Source organism: Opisthocomus hoazin, chromosome 11 (genome assembly GCF_030867145.1).
Source record: "Opisthocomus hoazin isolate bOpiHoa1 chromosome 11, bOpiHoa1.hap1, whole genome shotgun sequence".
Lineage (NCBI taxonomy): Eukaryota > Metazoa > Chordata > Aves > Opisthocomiformes > Opisthocomidae > Opisthocomus > Opisthocomus hoazin.
The window spans coordinates 22071953-22098552 of record NC_134424.1 but is presented as its reverse complement, the minus strand read 5'-3'; the positions used below and the strand labels follow the sequence as shown (position 1 = coordinate 22098552).

At 45.8% G+C, this 26600-nt stretch overlaps 1 protein-coding gene across 2 annotated transcripts; it reads left to right on the top strand.

Annotated features, from left to right (window-relative positions):
* Positions 1 to 3749: 3749 nt before the first annotated feature.
* NINJ1 (ninjurin 1) lies at positions 3750 to 24627 on the top strand. Of its 2 annotated transcripts, none has more exons than XM_075432888.1 (4): positions 3750 to 4065; positions 12919 to 13153; positions 18473 to 18623; positions 21439 to 24627. In XM_075432888.1, exons 1-4 carry the CDS (start codon positions 3994 to 3996, stop codon positions 21488 to 21490), a joined length of 510 nt encoding a protein of 169 aa, XP_075289003.1. In that variant the 5' UTR covers positions 3750 to 3993; the 3' UTR covers positions 21491 to 24627. The 2 variants fall into 2 exon arrangements, with proteins under 2 accessions (XP_075289003.1, XP_075289004.1); XM_075432889.1 differs by having other exon boundaries at positions 3753 to 4065; positions 18473 to 18634.
* The last annotated feature ends 1973 nt before the right edge of the window (positions 24628 to 26600 follow it).

Sequence of the window (26600 nt, the reverse complement as noted above, 5' to 3'; positions counted from 1 at the left end):
TCTCTTCGGCGTGTGAGTGTGCAGTACAGATGTGAGCTAGCACAGAGAAGGAATAACTCAGCACTACCACTCTTCAGCATCACCTACAGAGAGCAGATCTCTGATTTTTTGGGTTAAGAGCAGAATATTTTCAGTGGAGAGAATCAAACCTTTACAGTGGCCAAACAAGTTTATCGAAAGGCATTTGCAAAGAGCTACAGAAGGTGAAAAAGGGGCAGTGAAAAATACAGCAGCATCTCTGAAATTGTCACTGGACACTTGCAGCCAGAGAGGATTCTGACCAGCTTTGCTTGGCAATTACAGTCTAGGCATATTTAGTGACTGTTACATTAACTGGTAACGCGTCCAACAAAGGCTAGCCTAGTTGAGTGCTTTACTGAAGTTCAGCCACTACAGACCCCAAAATTAAGGATAGCATTACGCTTTTTCAAGCCTTGTTAGAAACTGACAGCGTGGTTTACTGTTTTGGTTCAACATGCCCCAGTGTCACCTTTTCTTCTGCTCACCCTTTGACGAAATCCTTGTACCCGCCCTGCGAGGCCGTAACGCCGCCTGGGCAATGGAGATGATGTTCCCATCCACCGGAAGCGTTGCAGGTGAGAGCTCAGCGCCGCACTGGTTCAGAATACTGCAACAAACAGTTTTTTCAGCTTACGTCCATTCTTCTCCTTTGTATGCTCTCCTCAGCACAAGAACAAGAGACACAAATACATCCTTGCTCTCATAGCACATGGTTTCTTCCATTTTCTATGGACTATAACAACAAAACTTTAGTTCTCTCTCTAAACAAGCGTTTTCTAGCCCACCATACTAAAGAGAGGCAGAGAAGGCCACTAAGAATCAAGAGAGACGAGGATTTCCTATAAAGCCTAATTAAATAAATGTTTGCCATGCAGTTTGTGAAGACAGTACCCTGCGAGTGCATAACTGTGTCAAGGCGGTTTTACGAGGCCAAAGTTAATGATCAATTCAACACACTCCTGAGCACAGTGAAATGCGATCTTCAGTGACCTTTAGCACTAAAAAGGGAAGCCTAACTCGTGCTTCGTTTGTACTGAGCCCCATCTGCTTGTCTCTATGCTTCTGTACAGACTCTAAAAATGGAGTCAGTCGCCAATTAAGTCTGCTTTAGCAAAAAATATCACTGTGAAATCAAAAACAAAAGTCAGCTCCAAGAATTCAGTGCAGTTTAATGCTGAGGTGAATCTGAATTTCCATCCAACCCCACTGGCAAAACTCCAAAGGACTGCGTAGCCACAGAGACTCCTAAAACTTTAAGGTGGTTGCCACAATTCCGCTCTCGTATCTGCCCAGCAGCTATTGCCCGTGAGAGAGGCGTGCCCGCCTGCTGCGTGGAAAAAGCGGCGGCGGTATGGTGTGTGGTGGAGATTTTTATTCAACGCATCACAGTCCTGAAGCCTGAGGCTGTGTTAGGGCAGACCCACGTCGGAGGGCACGCTGCAGCCCAGGAGCTCGTGTCTGCCCTTCTGCCAAGCCCGGCCGGAGACCTGGTGAAGGGACGGGCAGCCCCCTCCCCGCAGACAGGCCACGGCCTTGGCGCGTGTCCTGGGACGCAGGCCGATGGCTGATTGCCAAGCACGACGGCTGCGAAGGCCGGGCAGCCACACGCCGAGACCTCCTTTCAGCAGCCGCCTCTTGCAACCCCTTCACGGCTGGAGGTCCAGAAGCTTTGTGTCGGCTGCACCCAGCAACGCAGCTGGGCCTTCCCTCCACAGAGGCTGCTCAAGTGAAAATCCCGTCCCGGTGATAACGGGATCGGTAGCAATGCTTCTACGCTGTCTCTCTTTAAGCAAGGTCTAGCAAAAGGCTTTTATACCTTTTTTAAAACATTCAATTTCTGTTTATATTTACATTCTGTATGTTTATTTATATTCTATATGTTTACTTACATTCTGTAAAGGGAATATCCTTTAATTATGTTTAGAGAGTGAGGAAAGTGATGCCCAACACAGAGGATTTTGAAGGAGTTGACCTGAGGAGGACATGTTTGGACACCACACGCAGGAGCAGGCTCGCTGAGCAACTACTCCAGAACGTTTTCAGCGCAGATGAGTGGTTCATTCCTAGCCTGGAAAGAGATTACATGCAGTCATATAAGACATATCTCCTTTTATTTGCTTATTTTTCACTCTGCACACTGTTAAATTTCAGTAGTGGGAGGTTTGCTTGTATTGATAGCTTTTCAAAATCTAATTTAAATTATTTTGCTTTGTTTCATACTTCAGGCTTGTTTTATTGCTCTCATTACCAGCTGTCTTGTTTCTCTGCATCCATGTGTTCCCCTGACGTTCCATCGCTACCAGATCTGTATGTTAATTGTTTTTATGTGCGTCCTTTGCCGTGGTCCGGTGGGAAAACAAGTCTAGGGAGGAAAAAAAAAAGAAAGCGATAATGAAACTGAAAACCCAAAAACACTGATGACAGCACTCTTAAATTAAAACCCTAGCCTTCAACATTTATTTTCTCAAGATAGAGTTTTCTAAAGTGAAACACCTGCATACGTTACCAATTACCTATACTCCTCCCCAGAGGAGCATAAGCTAGGATTCTCGGCCAGCACTGGAAATTTGGTCTCAAACCCAAGGCGTTTGGCCTCAGACCCAGGACGCTTGGTCTCAAACCCAAGATGTTTGGTCTCAAACCCAAGATGTTTGGTCTCAGACCCATTCCACCTCAGACCCAAGCCATTCCACCTCATACCCACTCCACCTCAAATCCAAGCCGTTCCACCTCAGTCCTATTCCACCTCAGACCCTCCCCAGAGGAGCACAAACTAGGTTTCCTGGCCAACATTGGAAATTTGGTCTCAAACCCAAGATGTTCAGCCTCAGACCCAAGTCGTCTGGTCTCAGACCCATTCCACCTCAGTCCCAAGCCGTTCCACCTCAGTTCCATTCCACCTCAGACCCTCCCCAGAGGAGCACGAACTAGGATTCTTGGGCAACATGGCAAATTTGGTCTCAAACCCAAGCCGTTCGGCCTCAGATCCCAGCTGTTCGGCCTCAGATCCAAGCCGTTTGGTCTCAAACCCAAGATGCTCGGTCTCAAACCCAAGATGCTCGGTCTCAGACCCAAGCCGTCTGGTCTCAGGCCCATTCCACCTCAGTCGCAAGCCATCCCACCTCACACCCATTCCCCCTCAGTCCCAAGCCATCCCACCTCACACCGATTCCACCTCAGTCCCAAGCCATCCCACCTCACACCCATTCCACCTCAGTCCCAAGCCATCCCACCTCACACCCATTCCACCTCAGTCCCAAGCCATCCCACCTCACACCTATTCCACCTCAGTCCCAAGCCATCCCACCTCACACCGATTCCACCTCAGTCCCAAGCCATCCCACCTCACACCCATTCCACCTCAGTCCCAAGCCATCCCACCTCACACCCATTCCACCTCAGTCCCAAGCCATCCCACCTCACACCCATTCCACCTCAGTCCCAAGCCATCCCACCTCACACCCATTCCACCTCAGGCCCAAGCCATCCCACCTCACACCGATTCCACCTCAGTCCCAAGCCATCCCACCTCACACCGATTCCACCTCAGTCCCAAGCCATCCCACCTCACACCCATTCCACCTCAGTCCCAAGCCATCCCACCTCACACCGATTCCACCTCAGGCCCAAGCCATCCCACCTCACACCCATTCCACCTCAGGCCCATTCCCTCTCAGCCCCGCCCCTGCCGTGCGCAGCAGCCGCTCGGGCCCCGCCCCCCCCGCTCAGCGGGAGCCCGCGGCAGGGGCGTGCCCGGCGCGGTGCCCGCCCGCCGTGCTCCGTCCTGCGCGAAGCCCCCTCCCGAGACAACCCCCGGGGCGGCGTGCGCGCAGAGGGAGGCCCCGGACCGCCGCGCCAGCCCCGGTCCGGCCGGCGCCTGGCTGGAGGCTCTCCTCAGCGCCAGCGGCCCTGCCCGCCGAGCCGGGCCCGGCCGGGACAGAAGGGCTCCCCGCGGGCAGCCCCTGCGCCGCGATGGACTCCGAGGGCGAGACCCACGAGCTCAACGGGCAGGCGGAGGGCGCGGCGCCGGCGGTGGCCGAGCGGGTAGGGGCCGGGGCCGGGGCCGGGGAAGGGGCCGGGGCGCTTCCCGCGCCGCGGCGCCGGGACATGGCGGGCGGGAGCGGGGCGGGAGGCGGCGGCGGCGGCGGCGGGGCCCGGCGTGCTGCTTTCTGAATCGGTACTGCTCCATTATTATTAATTTTTTATGCGTCTTCCGCTAATTCAGCCCTGTCTTTGGCAGGGATGCCGCTGCGAGCGTCCCGTTTCGCCTCACTGAGAGTGCCACCGGCGGGCTGAAAAGGCGGGGGGGGGGGGTTACGTGGTGTCTGCACGGGAGGTAGGTGAGCGTAGAAGAAGGATTCCTTAATTCTTTAATTCCCTGAAGGGATGGGCTTGTGTGGGGTTTTTTTTCTCCATGCACTAATCCAAATAAAAACAGGAAGAGAAATACCCAGCTTTTTACCCCGCCAGGTAGTCAAAACACGACCAGAGACCTTCACGGGACAGCATGTCATCCCATATTCTGTTTACACATGAAGGAGGTTTTCCAAGCTTCCGCTTACCTAAAAAGCCAGGCTGGTGAAAGAGCATCTTTTATGGTTTTTTTGAAGAGACTGAGCTCTAAAAAGCAGCTCTTATTCCAAACTGAGACCCTGCCACATACTGGTTGTACTAAACCAACTTCTGCGTCACTAGTGAAACTTTCTGGTTACGGACAGACTGGGCTGACTGTGTAGCAGACCTGTCCTCCCTCCCTTCCTGACCAGCCCTGGCAGTCGTGAATATCCTACTCCCCCCAAAAAATCTGGTTTTGGTAAATCCTGGAAGGTACCTAAAGAGAGTCAAGGCTGGGTTATGCAGGTCAAGCTGGTGGCCTGAAGGGGTTTCCTTTAAACCGCTTGACTTCTCAGCAATTTTCTTCTTTTGTTAAGAAAGAGTTGTGATTGCATCACAAGTACTGGTCATGGGGATTTTGTGTTTTTAGCTTGGTCTGCTCCAAGGATTTTTCTGCAACTTTCCCATTTTACTTCATCTTCAGTTGCAAGCGGTCATTATTTTGTTTCGTCTTTCCCACAGAAACTGCACGTTCTCTTGGAGGGCTATATGAAGAATAAGCAGGGAGACGTGCTATCATATTGTACTACATGTGTACAGTAGCACTTCAGAGAACTTTACAGACACTTTTTTTCATTTTCTCACACAAAGAAATTAGAAGTGTATGTGAGGTAAAACAGATGGGGAGAGATTTCTGAAAAACCAGTCTGTGAGTAGGAGACACCCTAAAAAATCTGACTCAGGTTCCCAACTTACACGAACAAAAGAACGCCCCAACTCAGCCGCCAGCTAAACCTGGAGACCACAAATCCGCAGGTGCCTGAATCTTCAGTATTGCCATCAAAAGCGCATGTCTACTTTTAGGAATGCTTGCAGGCACCACGACATGAACCGCCCAGGCTTTCTGGCTGCCCATCCTAGCGTGTGCCCTCTCCTCCAAACAGATTTTCTTGCACATCTCCAGCAACAGACTGCTACCTTCTCTTGCGGAACAGCTGACGTGAAGTGCAGTTGTAGTTGTCTTACTTTCAAAGCGTTGTAGAAGCATGTGAATTTAAAAAAACCCGCTACTTAGGCTTGCTGTAATTCTGAATGAGTGGTCACACAGTGGTTTAATGTGGTTTATTTTAACTCCATCATTAATTTGGATAATTTTCTTAGCCGCTGTCAAGCTTTTGGAAGTGAGAAATTCCTTGCTTCTCATGGTGGGTTGGCCTGGCATGCCTCGCTGACTGGTGTGAACAGTGACACTTGGCAGAAGTGCCTGGCTGCTTCTGCAGAGGATCTGTTCATACACACGCTGACAGTAACTGGTTTTTCGTCTCCCTCTGTTTGCATTCCCTGTTCATGGTCTATACTGAAACAGTCTGGATTCACCATGTTGTAAAACCAAGTTTAATGTTTCCAAGATAACAGGAAATGCTTGTTAAAAGAGTTAAAGAAGAGCTATGAAACAGGTGAACAAGAGTTGGATAGTAGAAAAGAACAGCTCTGGAATAATTGGCTTCTATTACAGTCATGTATTCAAAATGTGTGCTAATTCATAACTAATTTTGGAACATGACAGTTTCTTGGTGTCATACTGCAAGTAAGAAATTTTAAATTTGTAGGAACTTGAAATAATTTGTCTGCGTATAAGGTGAAACGGCATGTTTGCTTACAGCAAATGGAATTTGGAGTATTTGATATACCCCAAATATTGAAACTATTGGTGATAAGATTTTGTTTGCTTGTTTTTTAAGTAGCTAGACTAAAGAAACAGTGCTCTAACAACACAAAATAGGCAGCCCGCAGTCCAATTGTGAGAAGTAGTATTGTAAGACCAAATCACCACAATGAGCAGTAGTCGTGTAAGACAGAAAAAAAATCATACAGGAGAAAGCTTCTATTTAAATAGCTGTACGAACAGGTCTAAGATGTTACTGCATTTCACAAAGTCATCAGGTGTGCAGATTATTTTTAAGTCATTTAACAAGTAAAACTGTTCTAACTTGGTCCTGGAACCAGTGTAGCTTTAGGAAAACAGTGCTCTGCCCTGAACTAACATGACTGTACTTTTCCCTTTCTTCATACTAACTTTTTAGCTCTTAGGAATCAGCATGGTTACCGCTTTTTTTTTTTCTTAGTGTAGTCGTACTTGTGTTTTCTGTCTTTCCATATAGAAAGTTGCTCTTCTGAAGTACAGGCTTTTAAAAATGCTAGAAAATTTAGAAACTTGATGCCGTCTGTGAAATATGAACACAGGCTGAGTTGTTCCCCCCCCCCCCCCCCTTATTTTTTTTAATTGCCTGCTGTCTCACAAGGTGCTTGCGGAAATCTCACAAGCTGGTTAGCGTTACACTGGGTTAGTGCTTGGCTGGCCTGATTCCCCCCCAGCTGGAATTCCTACAGGAAATGTGACTGGCGATTCAGTCTGAGTCAGCGCTGAGCTGAACCGGTGAGCTAAGGTTTTCTTGGGGGAGAAGAAACAGTATCGTCTGAGGAGGTGCACAAAGAATCTAATCATCCGTTACCTAACTGATACAGCTTAAAATGTTTTTGTTGGGAGAATATTTCTTTTCTTTGTAGAATATTTTCCCTGCTTTTTTAGATCAGCAAGATCTCCGAAACAGAGGGAAAGTCTGATTTCAGAGTAGCTGCGTATGGCCCATTACATTTTCAGTATGTAGTTGATGGAGATGGGGACAGAAATTCCACATCTGTGAGGATTATTAAATAATTGTGTCAAGTTACTAGTTCAATTCTGTGACCGTAGGGTTGATCTTAGAAAAAAATAAAAGTAAAGTTCTGAAATTGTGTTCTGTTTTAGCCCTGTATTACTCCTTTCATGGCTAATCCTTCTCTTTTTTGAATGTGAAATTACCACTAAAAGATCTGGAAAAGTTTGCTGTGCCGTGTTTTTCTTAAAGGTGAATGCTTAAACTCAGAAAATATTTTTTTTTTAAACAAAAGGGCTTTTTGGGATCTTTTTAACGGTTTTGATTAGAAAAACTACTGCAAAGCACGGTAAAGAACAGTCCACTGTAAGATGGGTATGACTCAGCCTTTTATTTACACAGCCTTGTTATTACGTAGCGTGTTCCCGTTGTTTTAAAATGAGGACTGTCCCGAGACAGAAGAGTTTGAGGAAGCGTGCCCCATGACGTTGCAAACCCAGAGGTCGTTTTGATGGACAAGCTTGTCCCATCTTGTTTGGAATCAAGGCTATTGGGCTATTAAAAATGTCTAAAAGCTGCCACAGAATTGCGGTAATCACTGACCTGAAACAGAAAGAAAACTGTAGGCAGAGTATGAGCCAAATGTGATGAAGACTGTATTTCAGAATAAGTGTACTTGAAGGCGAAGAACCTTCTGACAGCTTAAGGAGGGTGTTAATCAGAAGGTGTTATTAATCAGAAGCACAACTTCGTAGAATATCAGAAGCACAGCTGGGCCTTACAAGCAAAACATGCTGAGCTCTGCGTCCTGCAGTCCCAGCTGATGTTAAGTAGCTGCAGTTACAAACTGCAAATCAAAATTAAAGTGACCCAGGCTGTGCTTCTGGCTTATACTTTGCAGTTTCTGGTTCTAAGTGTTCATTTGAGAAATTGGAAGTTCACCTTGTCTGCTGCAAAATGCTGGTTTTCTAGTGGAATTTAAGAAGAAAACAGTAACCAGGCTTGTGCTGCTGCAAGTATCTGTTAACTTCATTGAGAGAACAGTAAATTCACTGTTCATAACAGATCTGACTTGTAACTTGGAAATTTCAAGGTCCTATTGGTTCAGACAATATTTGTCTTTTACAGTTTTTGTGTGGCTTTTGTTTTGGCTTTTTTTTTTTTTAAGAGTTTCTTAAAACAATCTCTTTAGGGGGTCGTATGTATGGTGGAAGACATTTAAGAAGCTGAGTAGAGTACCTAGGAACGTACCAAAAGAGGAGGAGTGAATCCAAAAAGCTTGCACTCAAAATCCAAATGTTTTCTTTCCTTCTGCATTTGTAGGGCAGGGTGACAGACACAAACATAGCTAAGTTCTAAATACAAATGAAAAATAAGCGGCATTTTCACTGGTGTTTTTTTTTCTCTGTGGATTGCAGATGATTGGCATGTCAAAATCTCCAGCTGTCTGCTCTGGACAGACTAACTGGTACCATTCTGGGAAACTCAGTGAAGTCAAGCTGGACAAGACAAAAAGAATTTACTCTTGGGCTTTACTTTTTTTTTGGTCAGACTTCCAGCACGTTAATTTGACCACTTCAGCAGTCACTAGTGTTTGATAAATACTCTGTTGAACAAACAGCTGCATAAATTTTGTCACAAGCAGCGATTTAATGCTGTAATAGAAGCAGAAATCCTTACTATAACAAGTTACTGTGTTTAGCAAAGGTACTTTATTATTTGTTTTCAAATGTTTCCATTTTCAGTGCTGTTTCCTTCCTGTTGAATCACCAGCTGGGTCTTAGACGTGATTCACAAAACTCAGCATTCACCTCAGTGCCTCTTTTTTTTTGTTTTTTTGATCAGTGTGATGAATAAATCCTTTCTGCATTCCGAAGGGGTGTCAGTTCTTCTGGGCGTAGGGTGAAAAAGCTGAGGGAAGCACAGCAGTGGCAGAGTCTGCACCGACACAGTTGTCAGTAAGACTATGTATCCAGTACTGTTCAGTCCTGGTGTGAAGGTTTGGTCTTAGAGAAGCAAAAAAGTGCCAGCTTGTGATGTGGCATCTCCTTGCTAGCTGCAGCAGGGCAAGCAAGCAGACCCTGCTGCCGTGGGGAGACGCAGGGCGGTTCTGTCCGTGGGGACAGCGAAAATAAGCGCTTCCACGGGGGATTCCTCCAGCCACAGATGGGGCGAGCGTGGGGGGCTTTTCTCTCCTCTCCTTTTTGTATACTGTGCGTAGACAGACACGGCGGGTTGTTCTGCGCAGCAGCTGGTGCTCTGCGGGCAGCGGGGCACCCAGGAGCCGGCTGTTGCTGGCAAGGACAGGAAAGTACAGCAGGTCCAGCTACACCTGGCTCCTGCGCACACACGTGTGAGCACACTCGCTGTTTTTCCTGAAACTCATTCGGTGACACCAGCTGAAGGGATCAGCTTGTCTGTACCAGGCAATTTGAATATTGAAAGTGTCTGATGAGGTGTTTTGATTGCGTTGAGGCCAGAGCGGGTCACATGGAGTACATACTGCTCGCTTGCCAAGTGGCACCTGTAGGGAAAGCCTTGCTTTGCACGCGTGCGAGAACATCTCCGCAAGGCTCGCTCTCCTTCAGCAGCCCTGCGGGTGATAACAGCACAGCACAGTAAGTGTCGTTCGGGGCTGCCGCCTGCGCGGGTTGCTGCACGCTTGGGATCTCCCTGGAACCGTAAAGCCACAGAACAAAGCTCCCGTGTAATTTCTCTTGTACACGACTGTCATTATCCCGAGGTTAAGGCAACAGCTCTCCTTTCATTGCCTCTCTATATATTGCTGTGCAACACGTAGTTTGGTCTTGAAAACTGCTGCCACAGTACTGACTGCATTTGTTTCAATACTTTCGGCAAATGCCTTCAACTTGCTTCCAGAAGGCAAAGCTAATTTGCTTTTTTTGTTTTGGTTTGGTTTTCTGGTTTTCCAGGGTGAGTCAGGAGGCTCCATTTCTCAATCAGGAGATGGGAAGTGATCGTTTCTGGGGCTTTCATGATTACAGATCCTCTTTCCTGGCAGAAGGCAAGATCACAGGCTGAGAAAAAGCTCTGTACTGTAGAACCAACGTCTCAGTTCTCCATGTGCCTAGTTCCGATTCTGAACTGGTCTGCTTGCAGGAGTGGTAGCTGAAAGCTGCTTAACAGAGTAAAATGCCATTTTTTAGAATCTAAACATAGTAAATAGCTGATTTGTCATTCCAGGAATAAGAAGTTTTGCCTTAGTTTGCCTTAGCAGTACCCTACTTTGAAAAGTCTTCTCTGTTTATTAGAGTTCAGAAGTGACTCAAAACTTTTTCTTCCATTGCAGTGCAAATGCCACGGCCTGCTATTTCCACCTGCAACTTACCATACAGAAAATCAGCAAACAGCAAGGTCCTAAAAGTGCAGCAGTACATTTCCCTGTGAAAAAGAAAAAAGATCCTATTATGTTGTTTATGTATAAACTGTCTTACATCATCATGTAGTCATGGATGTAACTGCAAGGAAGATGTAGCCCAGATTATTTACTCTTTTGTATAGTTAAAAAAAAAAGCCATGTCAAACATGACCACATTCCTCCATCAAGTTGAAAGCAAAGAAACCGGCCTCTGCCATCAGGATTAGTCACAGCTACCCGTGTGCTTCTTGCCTGTGTCACTGCAGCCTCACAGACCCAACACATATTTCAAAGTCGGCATTTCTGGCAGGAAGGAATTAATTAGCTACTAGACATAGGGGAATTCTTCTGTGACAAAATAGATTGTGTTATTTCTACAGTCTCCTGAGAAGAGTTTGTTTAAAATTCATGCCCAGGAGTTGAATGCTACTACTGCACAGGTAGTTCCCCATCCCCTCTTACACTGCTGGCATTAGGTAACCGTGAGCTAAATGTGTGTGCTTGCCTTTTTACTGTACAATAAACAGTGAAAAATGTTAATCTGGATTTTTCTACAGACTACTGCCAGCATATATTCCGTGCTGCTTTCCATAAGGAAATGAACTTCCACGCCTGGTTTAGTGCTGCTGGTGGGTGATGTGCTAGAATTACAGTATTTTGTCTGAAGCTTCCAAGCAGCATAGTGGTCTAATGGGGTCAGGGGGTGGGAAGGGAGGCTTTCCTTGGGGAGAGAAAAGGTCGCAAACGCGGGGCAGATTCCCCAGCCAAATTGCATTTTTAGATTGTGGGATGTAGGCAAAACCAAAGCAGCGTGGAGTTCTTCCTGAGAGAAGTCAGCATCTGTCTCGGAGCCATCTTCTTCCCAGGAGCTCGGTCTCAGTAAAGAAGCCGTTTATGTGAAGCCATGATTACGTGGCTTTCTTCTCTTTGCAGAAAAAAAGTCTGCTGCTGCCCTGTGATGTTTCTCTCTGAGTAAAATATTTAGACTGTGGTTGATTACAGCGTGTCTGGGTGAAAACAGGTCAAGTTTGGGGTTTGAGTGCCCTGGAAAAACTGGCAATGTGTTAGCTGTGTGCCCAACGCTTTTAAGTCTGGACAGTGGCGAACCTGGCTTTGGGGTTGGAAATTTGATAGTTATTAGTGCTGCTGAAGAGAGTAATTAGAGGGCGTTTTCTGCATTTGGACTAACCTTCAAAGAGACCCTTTCCTCACAGTATTTTCTGGCAAGCAGGAACATATGTGTGCAGTAAAAAAGGTCTCTAAGAAGCAGGTTTAAAGACGAATAAGGTAGAACAAGCTTACTCTTAATGTATTCGCATATTTTTTTTGAAAATAAAGTCTAGAAGTAAGAGCGGTGAGAATGAAGTTCCCAGCCTGTTCAGAGACGGCAGAAATGAGGGTTACCTACTCCTCCTTCATTTCAGAGCTAGGTATCTAAGCCTAACCAAGCTACCCTAAGCTGCATCTAACCTGTAGAGAAATAGGCACCCCTGGGAGACAGGCTGTTGAATTCCAAATTGGGTCACATCAGTTATCATCAGGAAAAACTCATTTTATTCATCCTGCCGGGTTAACTGGCACTGGTGTTGCCCTGCAGTTGGTTTTTATTTTCCGGTTTGTTTGCAGGGGAATTGAAAACAACAACAACAACAACAACAAAAAACCAAAAACCAACTGCAGATGTGTAAATGGAAAGAAAAATTTCCTTGTAATTGGGCAGTGCTTGGCAACCAGAGATCATATGATATTTAAACAGAAGAACAATTCTCTCTGTGTGGATGGACCTGGACAGTGGCATGATGGAGTAAGAAGCAGCAGGGAAAGGGGTCAAGCAAAGCTTATACAGTGGCCAACGTCCACATAGTTCCTCAAAATAAGACTCATGAGTGATCAGGGAACTATGTAGATGGGTGATAACAGGATGAATTTAATAAATACCTGTATTTTTAAGTATGCCTTTAGGAGGAAGTTCGTTACAACAATCTGTTGTTTGCTTGATTGTTTTACAGTGGATTTTCCCTCCCAACTTTTCTCACTGCAAACTTTTCAGCTCTTTCAATCTTTCCTTTTCTCAGAGCAGAAACATAGTGACGCTTGAGACTGATCCTTCAAGCTGGAAAAAACGCATCTGCTCTCTTAGCAGATAGAGGACAGTGGTAACAGTAAAAACGATGCACTGATAGTCTCAGTACTGCCAGTACTCTATCCGTATGATTACAGGAATCAGTCGATGGGCCAAGTCATCTCTGGCTCGCTACACCAATTAAAAGAGACGTGAATAACCTTCTTCCCCTCTCCCAATTTTAGCACAGAACGTCACAGTGGTTTCAAAGAAATGGACCTATGAATATCAATCACTACGCAAATAAGAAGAGCGCTGCGGAGAGCATGTTGGACATTGCCCTGCTGATGGCCAATGCGTCCCAGCTGAAAGCTGTGATGGAGCAAGGACCTTCTTTTTCCTTCTACGTCCCACTTATCGTTCTTATCAGCCTGTCGCTCACACTGCAAGTTATGGTCGGAGTGCTCCTGATATTCCTTGGTACGTAGCAACAGCAGGAACCCTTGACATGTATTTTTCTTACAGTATACAACCTGTAAGATGGTGTATAAAATGGTATATAGACTTCCCTTTTATTTTTAGAAAGCTGTTATATTTGAAATTCTTTGCCTTGGAATTGAATAAAGTTTTCTCTTAAGACTATAGAGATATTGCAACAAAAGGAGTAAGGGCAGCTTTGTGTGGAATCTTCAATTTTGATCAACTTCCTCATATTCATTTGCCCAGAGCATGAATATTTTTCTTTTCAGAAGGCCTGAGGGGGAAGGAAAATGATGAAACACTGTGAAAGAAACATTAATAGGCCAGATAGGATCATGCAGCCTGCACAGTTTCATAATACTGTTTCTGGCAAGGGCTCTTACTTAATCTTATGACTGAAATGTATTTGTTCCCTCTCAGTCATATCATAAGTAATATTACAAGAATATAATGTGAACATGGAACTCTGAAACAGAAGTGGAAGCGTCCATCTTCATGTCGGTTTGTATTGTCTTCAATTTGGTTGTGTTTCTGCAATCATATCGAAGGTTTGACAGCAAAGGCTTGACAATAATGAAAAAAATGGCTTAGTTTTAAACTTAGGAAATTATTCAAAGCGTCCTAAATCTCTAGGTGCGGAATGGCAGAAATGTACTTGTTAATTTTCAAACCTGTGTTAAACTGAAATTAAAGCTAAAAAGGAAAATAAGCTAGTTGGAGCAAGATGTCACCCTAGGAACGTACCTCATCTGTTATCCACGTACTGTGACTTCAGTCTAAACACCTGAAATGATGTATAATGTGAAAAACACAGTCCAAGTAGCATCCTGGGACTACAAATAGATTGTCTTCAATTCTGCTTATCTCTAAGAAATTTGAATTCTGTGTATCTCTAGGAAAACCTTTTCTACTTTCTATCAAAGGAATGCGATGCAATGCATTTAACATATGCTAGAAATCATTTCAAGATAATAAATTCAAATAGGAGTTGTGTTAGTGTGTGCTTTGGACACGTTTAATGAGACGGCTGTAGGATTAGGTCCCTGCTCCCTGCCTTCCTCCCCTCTCCCCTTTCGGTCTTAGTTGTTGAATTGCAGACCTTTACACTCAATGCAGTTCAATGCAGCGTCTTTGCTGTTCTCAGAAATAGAGTTCCACTATTGAGCATTAATAGGTACAGTGCTGTGAGGCACGAGAACCAGTACTTACCACTAAAAGTCAGGTAATTTAAGTTAGTATTGCTAGATTAGTAGCACACACATGTCCTACACCCTCTGCCTTAATCTGTAAGGTAGAATATTGATCTAAGTAGCTATGGAACCCGGCTCATTTCTAAAATAATGTCATCACTAAGTGAGCATGAATTGCCAAAAAAAGCCCAACTAATGCTCCACGGAGAGTGGGGAGACAGCACTCTTGTGCAAATCCGAGTTTTCTAGTTTGACCTTAAACAAGTCTTCACTACTTCTTTTTGCTATCTTAACCTGCTGTGACATTTCCCCCCATGCTTTTGCAAGGCAAAATGCAAAAAGAATCCAGTGGCACTTTGCAAAGTTGCTGAAAACCTGCGCCATTCATCAGCAGCACCCAAAACCCTAGACCATAACTTTGGAGAGTCGATCAAAGAGACCTGTGGAAATCAGAGGAATTGTTTAGGTTTGAGCATCAGTTGAACCCCATTATTGACTGAAATAAATTACACCTTCACTGGTAGGAAACAGCTATGGATCACTTCATTTGCTAGTGGTGTATGATCGTGTATTCTGGTAACTTTTTAAAAATCTTTTCCTTTAAATTAATGGGTACTATGTGACAGATCTGAAGTCTATGATAAATGAAAACCCTGGAAGGTGATAGCCAGAGTTTACACGTGGCATTCACTAAGTTACAGGTGCCACCTCTGGCATCTCGGTTAGTCTTTCACTGTTCTGCATTTTAGCACAACTGAAAAAACAACTTTCTGCTTGAGGAGGAAGTTCCTAGGAAGCCAGGTCACATAAGGCTTGTGCTACTGATATGCAGCTGACACAGCTTCTTGCACGAGAGAGACAGGATACAGCTGTCTCTGCATGGGGTAGAGTTGGTACAAGAGCAAAACCCAGGCCCTGGCTCAGAGGAGATTACAGAAGGGGGCTGGAAAAAGCACACTGATGATAATGGGGGATTTGGGAAGAGAGTCATGGAAATATCAGAATAAGCATATGTGTTTCTGGGTTGAAGGCATCTCCGTGGCGCTGGTTTCAGTTTAGCAGGCTTTGAGGCTGTAAACAAGTTCCCTCTGTTTTGATGGATGATAATTTCTCAGTATATGCTGAGAAATTGCTTTTCAATGTTTATTTCTGCCAGATGTTGCCAAAGTGGCTTCCATCTGTGTAATTTTTATCTTTGTCACATGGAGAGTAAAGAAGTACCCGGTCGCCCCAGCTCCAAAGTTGGGCAGAGGCAGAGATTGTAGAGCGCTCAGAAAGCAGCGAGCTTCATCCGTGGGGAGTTCAGCCCGCACTCTGCGGCCAGCAGTGCCTGCAGGCTTGGCGTACCGAGGGTGACAGCCCTTGGCGTGCAGCGGCGTGCTCCTGGAGCGATGCTGTCGGGCTCGCCTCGGAAGTACGGCGGGTAGGAGATTGGGTATGGAGGTGCAAAGATACAGGTATCGCAGCAAGAACTTGCGTTTCACAATGTGTATCTTGGTAGTTTTTGGCCCACAGGAACAGTTTGTCTTTCTGTCCAGCCACAAAATTCTGCCTGGTACAAGCTCTCAATGAGCCCCAACAAAAGGCTGTGCGACCATCCAGTTTCTTTCCTTGAGACAGAGTTTTATCCCGGGAGCTACCAGTTCTCACCGGTCTCTACTAGGGATTAAAAGCTTTTCCTCCTTCAAAAGAGCCTCTCACAAAAACATTCTGAAAAATGTTCAGCAAACTTGTCCTTGAAAGTGGTTTGGTAATCTGAACTTTTTGGAAGAAAAGCAATGAATGTCTTGAAATAGTTTAAGTGGCATGAAATCATAGTAATCTAATCCCACTGTAATAAAATACTTAAAGAATAACTGTTCTTAGGAACGTTTGCACAAACACCCACATCTTAAGTACTATAATCACAAAGACAGGATTACTGCAGTTCTGCTTCAAAATTCAGAGCACCGCCTAAACTGACAAGCAATGCTCGTCTTCTCTGACCTTTGCTTGGAGAAGGGGACAGCTCTGAAAGTGTCGGTTCTCCTTTGAGCGGGATTTCCTTTAACTCACAAAATGCATTAGACCGTTATTGCCTTTTCTTTTTCTTCCACACTTCAGGATTAACGATTCCATTCACTTCTTCCGCTTCATTCACATGACAGTACTAGAGTCCTTCCAGGTACTGTTGGGGTGCAAGCATCCGGATGCTTTACAGACATGTATAAACTCATTTTGAGGGCTAAGTACCGCTGAGCTTAAATTATTTCATGCCTACGGACGTGTGCAGTAGCTTAAGCTCGTCCGATAGTTCCCCCACGCTGTTCTGCAGTGCTTGGACTGGCCTGCAATGTTGGACTGTACTGCTTTAGCAAACAGGAACCCACAATCCCTTGAAACCAAAACAGCATTAGCCTTCCTAATTAGGGGCACCAAGTGAAACCTGGCTTTTAATACTTCACAAGTGTGTTTGCCACCACTTTGACTTAACTGCTTCCAACAGGCAAGCAAGTCTCGATTCTGTGGTGAAGGTCTGCAGTGTTGACAGGGTCCTTAGCTTAAAAGCAAATAGCAAAGTTTATCTATATCTCATGTGGTGGAGTGGTAAGCTACACATCAATGTATGTGCCTGTCAGAAGGAGCTCAAAGTTTGATTTATTTCTGTGATTCTGTATTAGTCTTATGGGAAGCAACTGGGGGAGCTGGGGCTGTTCAGTCTGGAGGAGAGGAGGCTGAGGGGAGACCTTATCGTTCTCTACAGCTACCTGACAGGAGGATGTAGTGAGGTGGGGGTTGGTCTCTTCTCCCAAGTAACTAGTGATAGGACGAGAGGCAATGGCCTGAAGTTGCTCTGGGGGGAGGTTTAGATTGGATATTAGGGAAAATTTCTTTACTGCAAGAGTGGTCGGGCACTGGACCAGGCTGCCCAGGGCAGTGGGGGAGTCCCCATCCCTGGAGGTGTGCAAAAACCGTGTGGCTGTGGCACTTCAGGACATGGTTTAGCAGGCATGGTGGGGTTGGGCTGACGGTTGGACTTGGTGATCTCAGAGGACTTTTCCAGCCTTAATGATTCTATGTTGCTGTAACAACTTGACAGGTATAAGCTTTCTCTCATGTCCTGTACATGCACAGACAAGCTGCAGTGGTCTATGCATTTAAGAACTAGTAGTCTTAATAGACAAAAACCAAAAAACGTTCTCAAAACATGCTCCAGAATTCATCGGCACTCATTCCACCAGCACCAGAGAAATTTAGCAGAGGGTCTGAATTGCAGAGCCCTTGCCGCAGGGGAATGGAGACAGGGGGAAATCTTGGCTGTCAGCACGGTGCCAGGCAAACACCCCAGCCTTCTTGCTGTCCTGTGCTTGACTCGTTCATCAAGCCTATTATCAGCCCAATGCAACTCATTTCTGTGTTTTCACAAGGCCTGGAATCAAAGCTTAAAACTGAATTAATACTATCTCTCTTGTGTGTCCCTCCCTCCCTCCCATTAGCAGTTCAGCCAAAGAACAACTGCAAGAAACAAAAGAAAATGTTTACACAGCTGACGCTCTGTAAAAAGGACCGCAGCTCCGCTGCTTTGTAATCTTCCTCAGCTTAACAGATACCATGCCCTTGCTTCCTGAAAACAAAATCAGTGCAAAAGCAGGGAGTACAGCTGGGGAAGGGCACCAGTGCAAAAAAGAAAAATCCAGCACTGGTGAAGAGACTGGGCTGTCTGCGAAGATCCTGTAGTGTTTGTACTGTAGGAAGTTTTAACTTCATTCCATCCTGTCAGGGCTTTGAGCTTCATGTAGTCCGGGCGGAAATAATTTTTAAATGCTGAAAATCTGCAACAAAACTAGACTTCAATAGATCAAGAACTCAGAAGATTTCTAGTAACGTTTGTGTACCCGTGACTTCCCATGTGCATCCAAAGAGATTAGATGCTAATTACTGGAAGCTAATAGACTCCTTGTGGTTACCAGTCTTCCCCTTAGCGCTTTTACTGACGCTGCAGAATCTGATTTCCCTTTGAAGCGTGACTGATGCAAGTAGCTTGGTGTAAGAGAAATTCTTGAACTACACGAGTATTGAAGACTTTTATTCTGGATTTTGAAATATACGTATAATTAAAACTTTTTTCTTTTTTTCTTTCTCTTTGAAGTAAAATATGACCTTAACAACCCTGCAAAACATGGAAAGCTGGATTTCCTCAACAACCTTGCAACTGGACTAGTATTCATTATAGTGGTTGTGAATATTTTTATCACCGCCTTTGGAGTGCAGAAGCCAGTTGCTGAGTCAGCATCCAAACAGTAAGTCCAAGGTGAGTGTGGTGTCTGCACCAGAAGGCAGTGGGGCACAGCATACACGAATGTAATGCGCGCTAGAGCATTGCTTAAAAAATAGCCACGAGCTTATCTATGTCTGCCCTGCGCAGATAAATGAGTTTACTTCAGACTACCGCAAAAGCAGAAGCTACCAGAAGCTGCGAAGTTATTACAGTGTTTTTGTAAATGCAAAGTTCAAAAGTTGATGGCAACATCTTACTTTGTCGGGGGCCCCTTGCATGTGTCACGCATAGAAAGTGTGAAGATTGTCCTTCTGGCTGAGCCGCTCCTTTTCCTTCTTGCTGACTTAGCCAAGAAGGGAAAAAATGTTGTTTTGCTTCCTCCAAATGCCTCTTCTTTTTTAAAGAAAGGTTTGCAATATACTGCATCCAGTCTGTTAGGAACACCAAAGACTTAATCTTTATCCAAGTAACTCAGGCTATGGAGTCCAACGTGTGATACTGCACATCGCTGGAGCCCTCGAGTTCCTGTGCAGATAGCGTGGCTCTTCTGTCCTCCCAGGCTGCAGGGCTTTTGCTTTGTGGGGACTCGGACCCCGAAGATGCGCGCGATCCCTTTACTCGAGACGCTTGGTCGTTTAGAACAATATAGTTTTCTCTACCTGCATTTTAAAGTGGTGTTATTTGCTTATACAGAAGGATAAATATAGGAATTGTGAGAATCAAAATTGGTATCTTGCTAGCATCGTAGCTGCGATGAACGGTTTGGGAGGAGATAAACCTAAATAGCAGGCTTGTAGCCCAAGAAGCACTACAGTCCTACATCTGCCTTTAAAATAACACTGCTGAGTCTGTGTATGGCGACATTGCTCTGGCTCTTCATCTTCCGTATCTTAACTCATGTTCAGAAGACCTGCAGAAGAAGGAATTACTTGACTTTCCCGGCAAGCCATGGTACGCTGGCTACTATGCAGGCAGCCCGTATGGGTAACGTAATCAGTTTAACTTCTAGATGAAGCCCTTTCTCCATGAAAAAGAATATACAAGGCATTTAAGCCCCTAATCTGAAGATGAATGGTGCAACAGAAATCTGTGATAAGAACGGAAAGCAGACAAAAATCTACCAGGACTCTAAACAGCGTGGGGAGAAATCAGTGCCACAAACTGCTAGGAAGATGAAGAATGAAATTCATTTATTTCAGGGTACAGGTGGAATCGTCTGCTCATATCAAAACCTGTGAAATTCTGGCAATAGTTTTATTATATTTTCTGGCCATAGTCTCTACAAATAAGCTAGAAAATATTTAATTTTAGCAGCAAAGAGCGCATAGGTTATCTGAGCTGTTATCAGAATTATAGGTAGAACGTCCATCTCAGCAGTACCTAATAAAACAACACTGAAACACCAACCACCAAATTGCAAAGCTAGGAGAACTGAAGGAAGGGTTATTGGAATTTTAGCTGTCTTCACAGGGAAAACCATGCACAATAGCCAGGAACAGAGGCAGAGACAAGAACCTGAAATAGGCATCAAGAAGTTCAAATAACGGACAAGGTGGCGTACCATCGTCCCGGCCGTGCCTCTGTTTGGATATCACACCGGTGCGTGCTGAGTAGAGAGGAAGAGGAGCTGACAGTCCAACCCCAAGCCAGTTAGTGCCTCGATAGGATGGTATATTGAGAAGCCAGCTAGTATCCCGCAGGTAGGTGTCACACACCTTGCCTTACCAGGCTACTGGCTGGGTGAGCTCACCCACATTTCGTCGGTGGTTCCTCTGCCAGTACCATGTTCTCTAACAAGCTGCCTTACTGGTTCTCCCCAGTACCACTGCCAGCTCTGCTCCCTGTTTGAGCTCTCCCTGGCTTGTAGGAGACGCTGCTTCTGCGGTGTTGCCCGAACACGGCTGCTGTATTTCTCTACAGCAGAGCTCGGTACTGAGGTGCTTTAAAGAGCCCTGCAGCTGTTACAGAGTTTGCAGGACATCCTGTGTGTGTGTTACGATCCAGTTCGGCTCTGGGCAGCACGAGCATGCCAGCCTGGCTTCTGAACATTACTGGGCATTAGCTCTTTAGACGCATAAAGTGCATCCTCCTGCCAGTTTCTCCTACCTGTCCATGGACTTTGTCTCCTTTCTCCTTTTTTCCCACATGCATGTGGCGAAGTCTTGTGGAAGCATCAGTGGTTTTGTGCAGTGTCTTATGGCTGAGCTGGCACCGTCTGCAGGAAAGGGCTCCTCGCAGCACTTGCGTTGGAACTTCTCCTCTGCTGTCCTTCTGCTCTCCAGGAACTGTCAACCCGAAGGGGTTTGTGGTTTAATTACTGCCAAAATGGGTTTAATAAACTTGCAGTGCCTCAGTAAAGGAGAAACAGTAGCTGTTTTATGTAACCTCAGGTAGAGGCAAGACCAAAAGATGTTTAAAGCAAGTTTACATCTGTACAAAACCAGCAGCTGTGTGTGATCCTGCTTTCATGCTTCTCACACATGCAGTTTCCTAATAAAATGGCCAAATGTGGTGTTTTAGACCTGTGTCTTTTTGCTCCAGACTTGTTAAATGTGGAAGTTCTTCATTGCTTTGGAACATTACATCTGTTGTTTGCTCATTTGTACAGACTGCCCTTTCTAAAAACATCTGGTCATCTGAATTTAACTTGAAAAACAAGTCCACTGCCACAATCTTCTCAAGCCCTGAGAGGACTGAGTGGCCACCGTTTTCTGGCTTCACCTTTACCATTATGCACACTTTTCCAAAGCAAACTGAATTCCCCCTTTAAGGCAAATTTGTCATTTACTGTAATTTCTGTATCATTAACATCTCAATATCTTTGTTTTGTATTTCAGAGACCCGAAGCATTCGTTCTTCCGTAAATGCCATTTGCACTGGAGCCAGTGACACCTGGACACAGTGGGGGAAAAACATAATCTGGAGAAACTGGACATACAGAGCAGCTTTCTCATGTTGCCAACAACCAGCACCTAAAATTTTCCAATGTGTTAATATTTAAACTGTTTGGCATCTAGGGAAAGGTTGATTTTGACCCAAGGACATCGTTTTTCTGGAATATTGGCATTTCAATATCTGTAGAAACAAATTGTTTTTAGAGAAGTGACATAAGCTCATAAAATACAGTAGCACTTCACAGGACTTCCTGTTTTCCATGCCTTTTGGTTTTGTGGCAATTGGTCCTTTTCAGTGTGACAAGAAACGGCAGGCCTTTGGTTCTGGCGTGGTCACACTGTGCTTCATGTCACTCGCTTGGCACCAGACCGGTGTGCTCCACGGCACAGCAGCCACTGGCCTTTGCAGTATGCAAAGACAGCTGTGCCTTGGCTTCTTCCTTTTCTTCTCCTCTAGCTAAAGCCAAGATGGAACAGAAACAGTAGGCTGTCTTCGTCCAATTTTGCTCACGGTTTTGGCCTCTTTGTCTCTGGACCACACTTAAAACATCCTCTCCTTTGTGTACAGACACACAAATAACCTGGTTGCTCGTAGTGTCTTACTGTTGACTGCTGTACGCTGTATTCTGTGTGTTATATGTATTTGTGGAAAACCTGTTAGAAGCGCTACCTTTCCTAGGCCCAGCTGGAAAATGAGAGGCTCCAGGGTGCACTCTGCCTGTTGAACCGGTACCGAGCGCCTGCCAGCAGTTCGAGTAGCACATCGGAGGAGGTTTGTCGCTCTGTAACTTCCTTTTCCCTCGTCTCTTCCCAAGATTGATTGCTGCAGTTTTGTTACTCTGAAGATTTTATGGCTAAAAGCATCGCTGATTTTTTAGACTTTATTTTTAAATATATATAGAGAGAGATAGGAATATCTTCTATGTTCTTACCTGCTGGCTCAGGGACTGGCACTTTTTCTAAATATACTATTGCTAGTAATGGTGCAGGTTATAACAGTTTCTATATGAAAAACATTTCAGACTTTTTATTTCCAAAGTACCACATCTGCAATCAGAAATCGTCATTTTCTAGAGTGTGCTTACTTGCAGATGCAGATTTATACTAATACATTTCCTTACCCTTAACTTTTAAATGCGTCCTTGCACATATTAATAGAAGTTTGACTTCCATGTCTCATTTACAATTTTTATTGGTCACATTTCTCTTTAGTTGTGCCTCAAGGGCCATTGATGTACCATATCTTCATTTACATGTTCTGTAAGAATTACTAACAGAAAGCACGTCAGAAACTTTTGTGATTAGTAATGGAATAGACATGCTTTTTTATTTTTTAATTCGTCTTTTGTTGCTTCATTTCAAACTTAACATGTATTTAACCAGCACGCAATGGGTTTAATTGTGTGCGTTGTACTAATTTAATCCTGGATCAGACCAAGTTCTGAATGAGATACTCAGGACAATTTTCCTTATTTATTTTTTACCAACCAGCGAACTGTTGAAGGACTGTTGCTATGTACTTGTGCTATCGCAGTTTCGATGCTGTAGTGTGGTGAATTGACTGGCCAAATAGCAGTGCTGAAAACCTTAAAAACCCCTTTCTTTCGGATAAAACAGGTGACTGTAGGCAGATCCGTTCCAAGCATGAAATTTATCCGTGGCTCACCATCAGGCAGTAATTCTGATAAGATTCTTGACCGTACCACCTTTGTCACCTTTCAGCTTGTTACTGACCGGAGTATCTGCCCGCCTGTGCATCTGATTCGGTCCGGAGAGGCTCTCTGGAGGCATCTACCTCTCTTCTGCACAGGGTACTTTGCACCTAAGCTCCATGTCTGAAGTAGTTGCTTGGTGGTGTCCTAAATACATTACCAGTCCAAAAGATAGTTACTTTTAACTTAGGTATGAATATTAGGTATTTTTCATTCCCAGATTTGCATCTTTCTATTTTTTAAGCAAGACATAGGTATTTCTGGCACCTAGCTAATCCTCTCACTTTTTGACTTGTCCTTAGTACCGTAAAGGCAGATGCAAACAGACGTTGAAATTTACCCTGTTTATACTTTGTGGTGATTTGGCCCAATTTTGGATGTAGTTTGCCATTCCTGTGCCGCTTGTTGCCACGGCCCTCTCGTACGAGCACGATCCTGTTTGTCGTGCACTGGAACACTTGAAAGCAGGCAGAGGGGCTTGCAGTGCAGACGTACCAGGTCTTTTCCCATCTCGTTCCCCTCATCAATTGTGAGATTCTATCAATAGGATGAGAGGCAATGGCAGCAAGTTGCTCTGGGGGGAGGTTTCGATTGAATATTAGGGAAAATTTCTTTACTGCGAGTGGTCAGGCATTGGACCAGGCTGCCCAGGGCAGTGGTGGAGTCCCTGTCCCTGGAGGGGTTCAAAAAACATGTGGATGTGGCACTTCAGGACATGGTTTAGCAGGCATGGTGGTGCTGGGTTGACGGTTGGACCTGATGGTCTTAGAGGGCTTTTCCAACCTTAACGATTCTGTGATTCTATGATTATCAGAGCAGAATTTTTTGGGTCACTCAAGGGAACAAGCTGTTACAGAAGGTTTCTCCTGAAAAAGAGAGTAGCTGTTCTGGCAGCACCTTTACTGCTAAGCTGTTGTCCAACAGAAACTACCAAGGCTTGTGTAGCCCATCTCCCACGGCTTGTGGGACTGACTGGCTCCAGAGCAGCAGGGTTGGGAACGCTCCCAGGCGATGACTTGCCAGCTGCAGATGCCGATGGACTTTGCAAGACACGGGCTTGGGGACACACAGGAGAGAGAGAGAAAGCACTTCAAGCTCGAATGCTTTGCTGGGTGCCGAGGGCCGGGTGGGTAGGTCTGGGGGGGGTGTAGGTGTCTGCTCACCTCCAGGCTGCCAGAGGCAGGCGCAGAACGACGACAAACCCCCTCCCGTGAATCCTCCTGCCTCCTGAAAGCATGGCTGAAGCATCCCAGCAGCGGTACTGCCAACGGCGGAGAGCCTGGGCTCCTCGTTTGGTTCTAAACACGCGAAAACCTGATCTGGAAGCCATGCGTCTGACGACGAGACTGTGCTGGGCATCACAGTATTCAGCTTGCAGCTGGGTGCCTTTTTCCAAATAAAAAAGGATGCTGGTTTATTACCATGTCTTTTACTGTGATTAAGTAAGATTTGCAAAACGTCCTCCAACATGCAATCTGGGTTTTAAGTCTCTGAAGCCTTCAGAGATCATGTATTTTTTAGCAGACAAAAGCATCTGCAAGTTGGTTTCAAATATAAATAATTTAATCACATGATGATTATTCTTTTAAGTCAGGTGCTTATTTAAAATCCTAGCGAATATCTCCTAGGGGCAGCAAACAAATGCATTGGTTTAAATGGCTCTTTGGTTGCTGTGCTTCTCCGGAGTTCTTGGTTGTAGGCAGACATTTCACTTAAAAAGGGGTCATCAATAATGAAGCGGGATGAATTTTTACGGGCTGTCTCGGGAAACGGTTCAAGCCAGGTCAGCCGTTTCCTTCTGTTTCGTAAGCTGCTGAGCAGAGTGAGGGTTGCACGTGCTGCTCTGGGCGTGCTCGTTAGTCCCTCTGCATCTAGGGCTGCCTGGCTGGAGTGTGCAGGGTAGCTCTGTTTGTCAAGTGGGTGACCCCAGCGTCTGTCTTCTAAACCAGGTCGCTGCTGAAGCTTGTTCTGCAGCGGGGCGTTACGTAGAATGGGCTGAACTGGACAGCAGGATCCTGCTTACAGTTTTCACCTCAGCTATCCTTCGGAAAGTTATGGTCACTGGTTTGAATTTATTCTAACAAATGCTTTCGCCTGTTTGCTGCCACGTCTTCCCGCCAGCCCTGCCGGCCAGGCTTTGGGGGGGTGCTGGGTGGCCGGGGCACGCTGCCCCGTGCCAGAGGAACTCTGCGCTCGCCTCCTTGCTCCGGAGCACCCGGGGCACCGGCGGGTGAGAGCGTGTTGCACTAAAGGCGCGCGTTCTTTTATTTGTTAACAGCTGGAAAGCTCGATCATTCAAACACAAAATAGTTGTCAGAAACGCGTGGCAGCATCCGAGCGCTCCGCTCCGCTTATTTTCTAGCTTCCCAAAGCTGTTGCCGTTTAAAGTTTTATCCGGTTCAGGAAACTCTACATGTGGCACCAATTTGTGCTCTGGTCCACAGTTTGTTTCAAAAAAATAACCAAACCCAAAACCAGTGTCAAAAGCTGCTCCTTGTTCCACGACATAATTTTGTCAAACCACAGGAGAGCAGGCGCTGCTGAAAGTCTGTTCACTTGCTGCAGGGCAGTGGGAACACGTAGAAGAAAGCTGATGATGTCTTCTCACACGTACAGCTCGTATCTGTGATAACCTGCACATTTAACACACCGATCCTTAAAAATAAATCATCAGCTCTCCCGTAGGGTCAGAGGCGGCGTAGGGCGTGCAGAAGCGCTGAGCCTGACGCGGAGCAGGCTCTCCCTCTCCCCAGCTGCTTGCGTACAAGAAGCCCCGTCGCTGCTACCTGACAGCGTCTGGCTCTTACAGAAAGGACTTGCAGGCTGTGTACATAAGCATCACATCCAAACGTGAGAGGTGGAGCCGCCCGTCTTTGCACGGCCAACCCTACGCTTCTAGGAAGAAATTAAATAAGAAACCAAAAGCTGCTGAATACTGCCAGCGGCTTGGCTACGCTGCCTGGAGGGAAATGAGCTAGCAGAGTCCCGCTTGGTTCTTCAGACAGCACATCCGGGATTATCACTACTAAACCGCCGTCCAGGAGAGGATACCGCGGCAGAGCAGCGTGGAGACCGCGTTCCCCTTCGACCGAGCCCGGAAACACGTCGTACCCCGGGTATCACCAGAGGGCAGCCGTCCGTAAATCGCTTTTCTTCCCAGCAGGAACGAGCGGGGCTAACAGCACTTCAATGCGCACAAATTCAGCGACCTCAAAGTGAAGCCTGGCCAGGCGCAGCTTTTGCCCCGCGGAACCACCCCGGCGGACAGTGTGCATCTCGGCAGAAACCTCCCAGAGCGGTGGGGTGTTCTCCATGGTGAAGTAGCATCCCGAATTCCCACCGCCTTCATCTCGGGAGGCTGCGTGTCCGACGAGCGACCCCGGAACCAGCCAA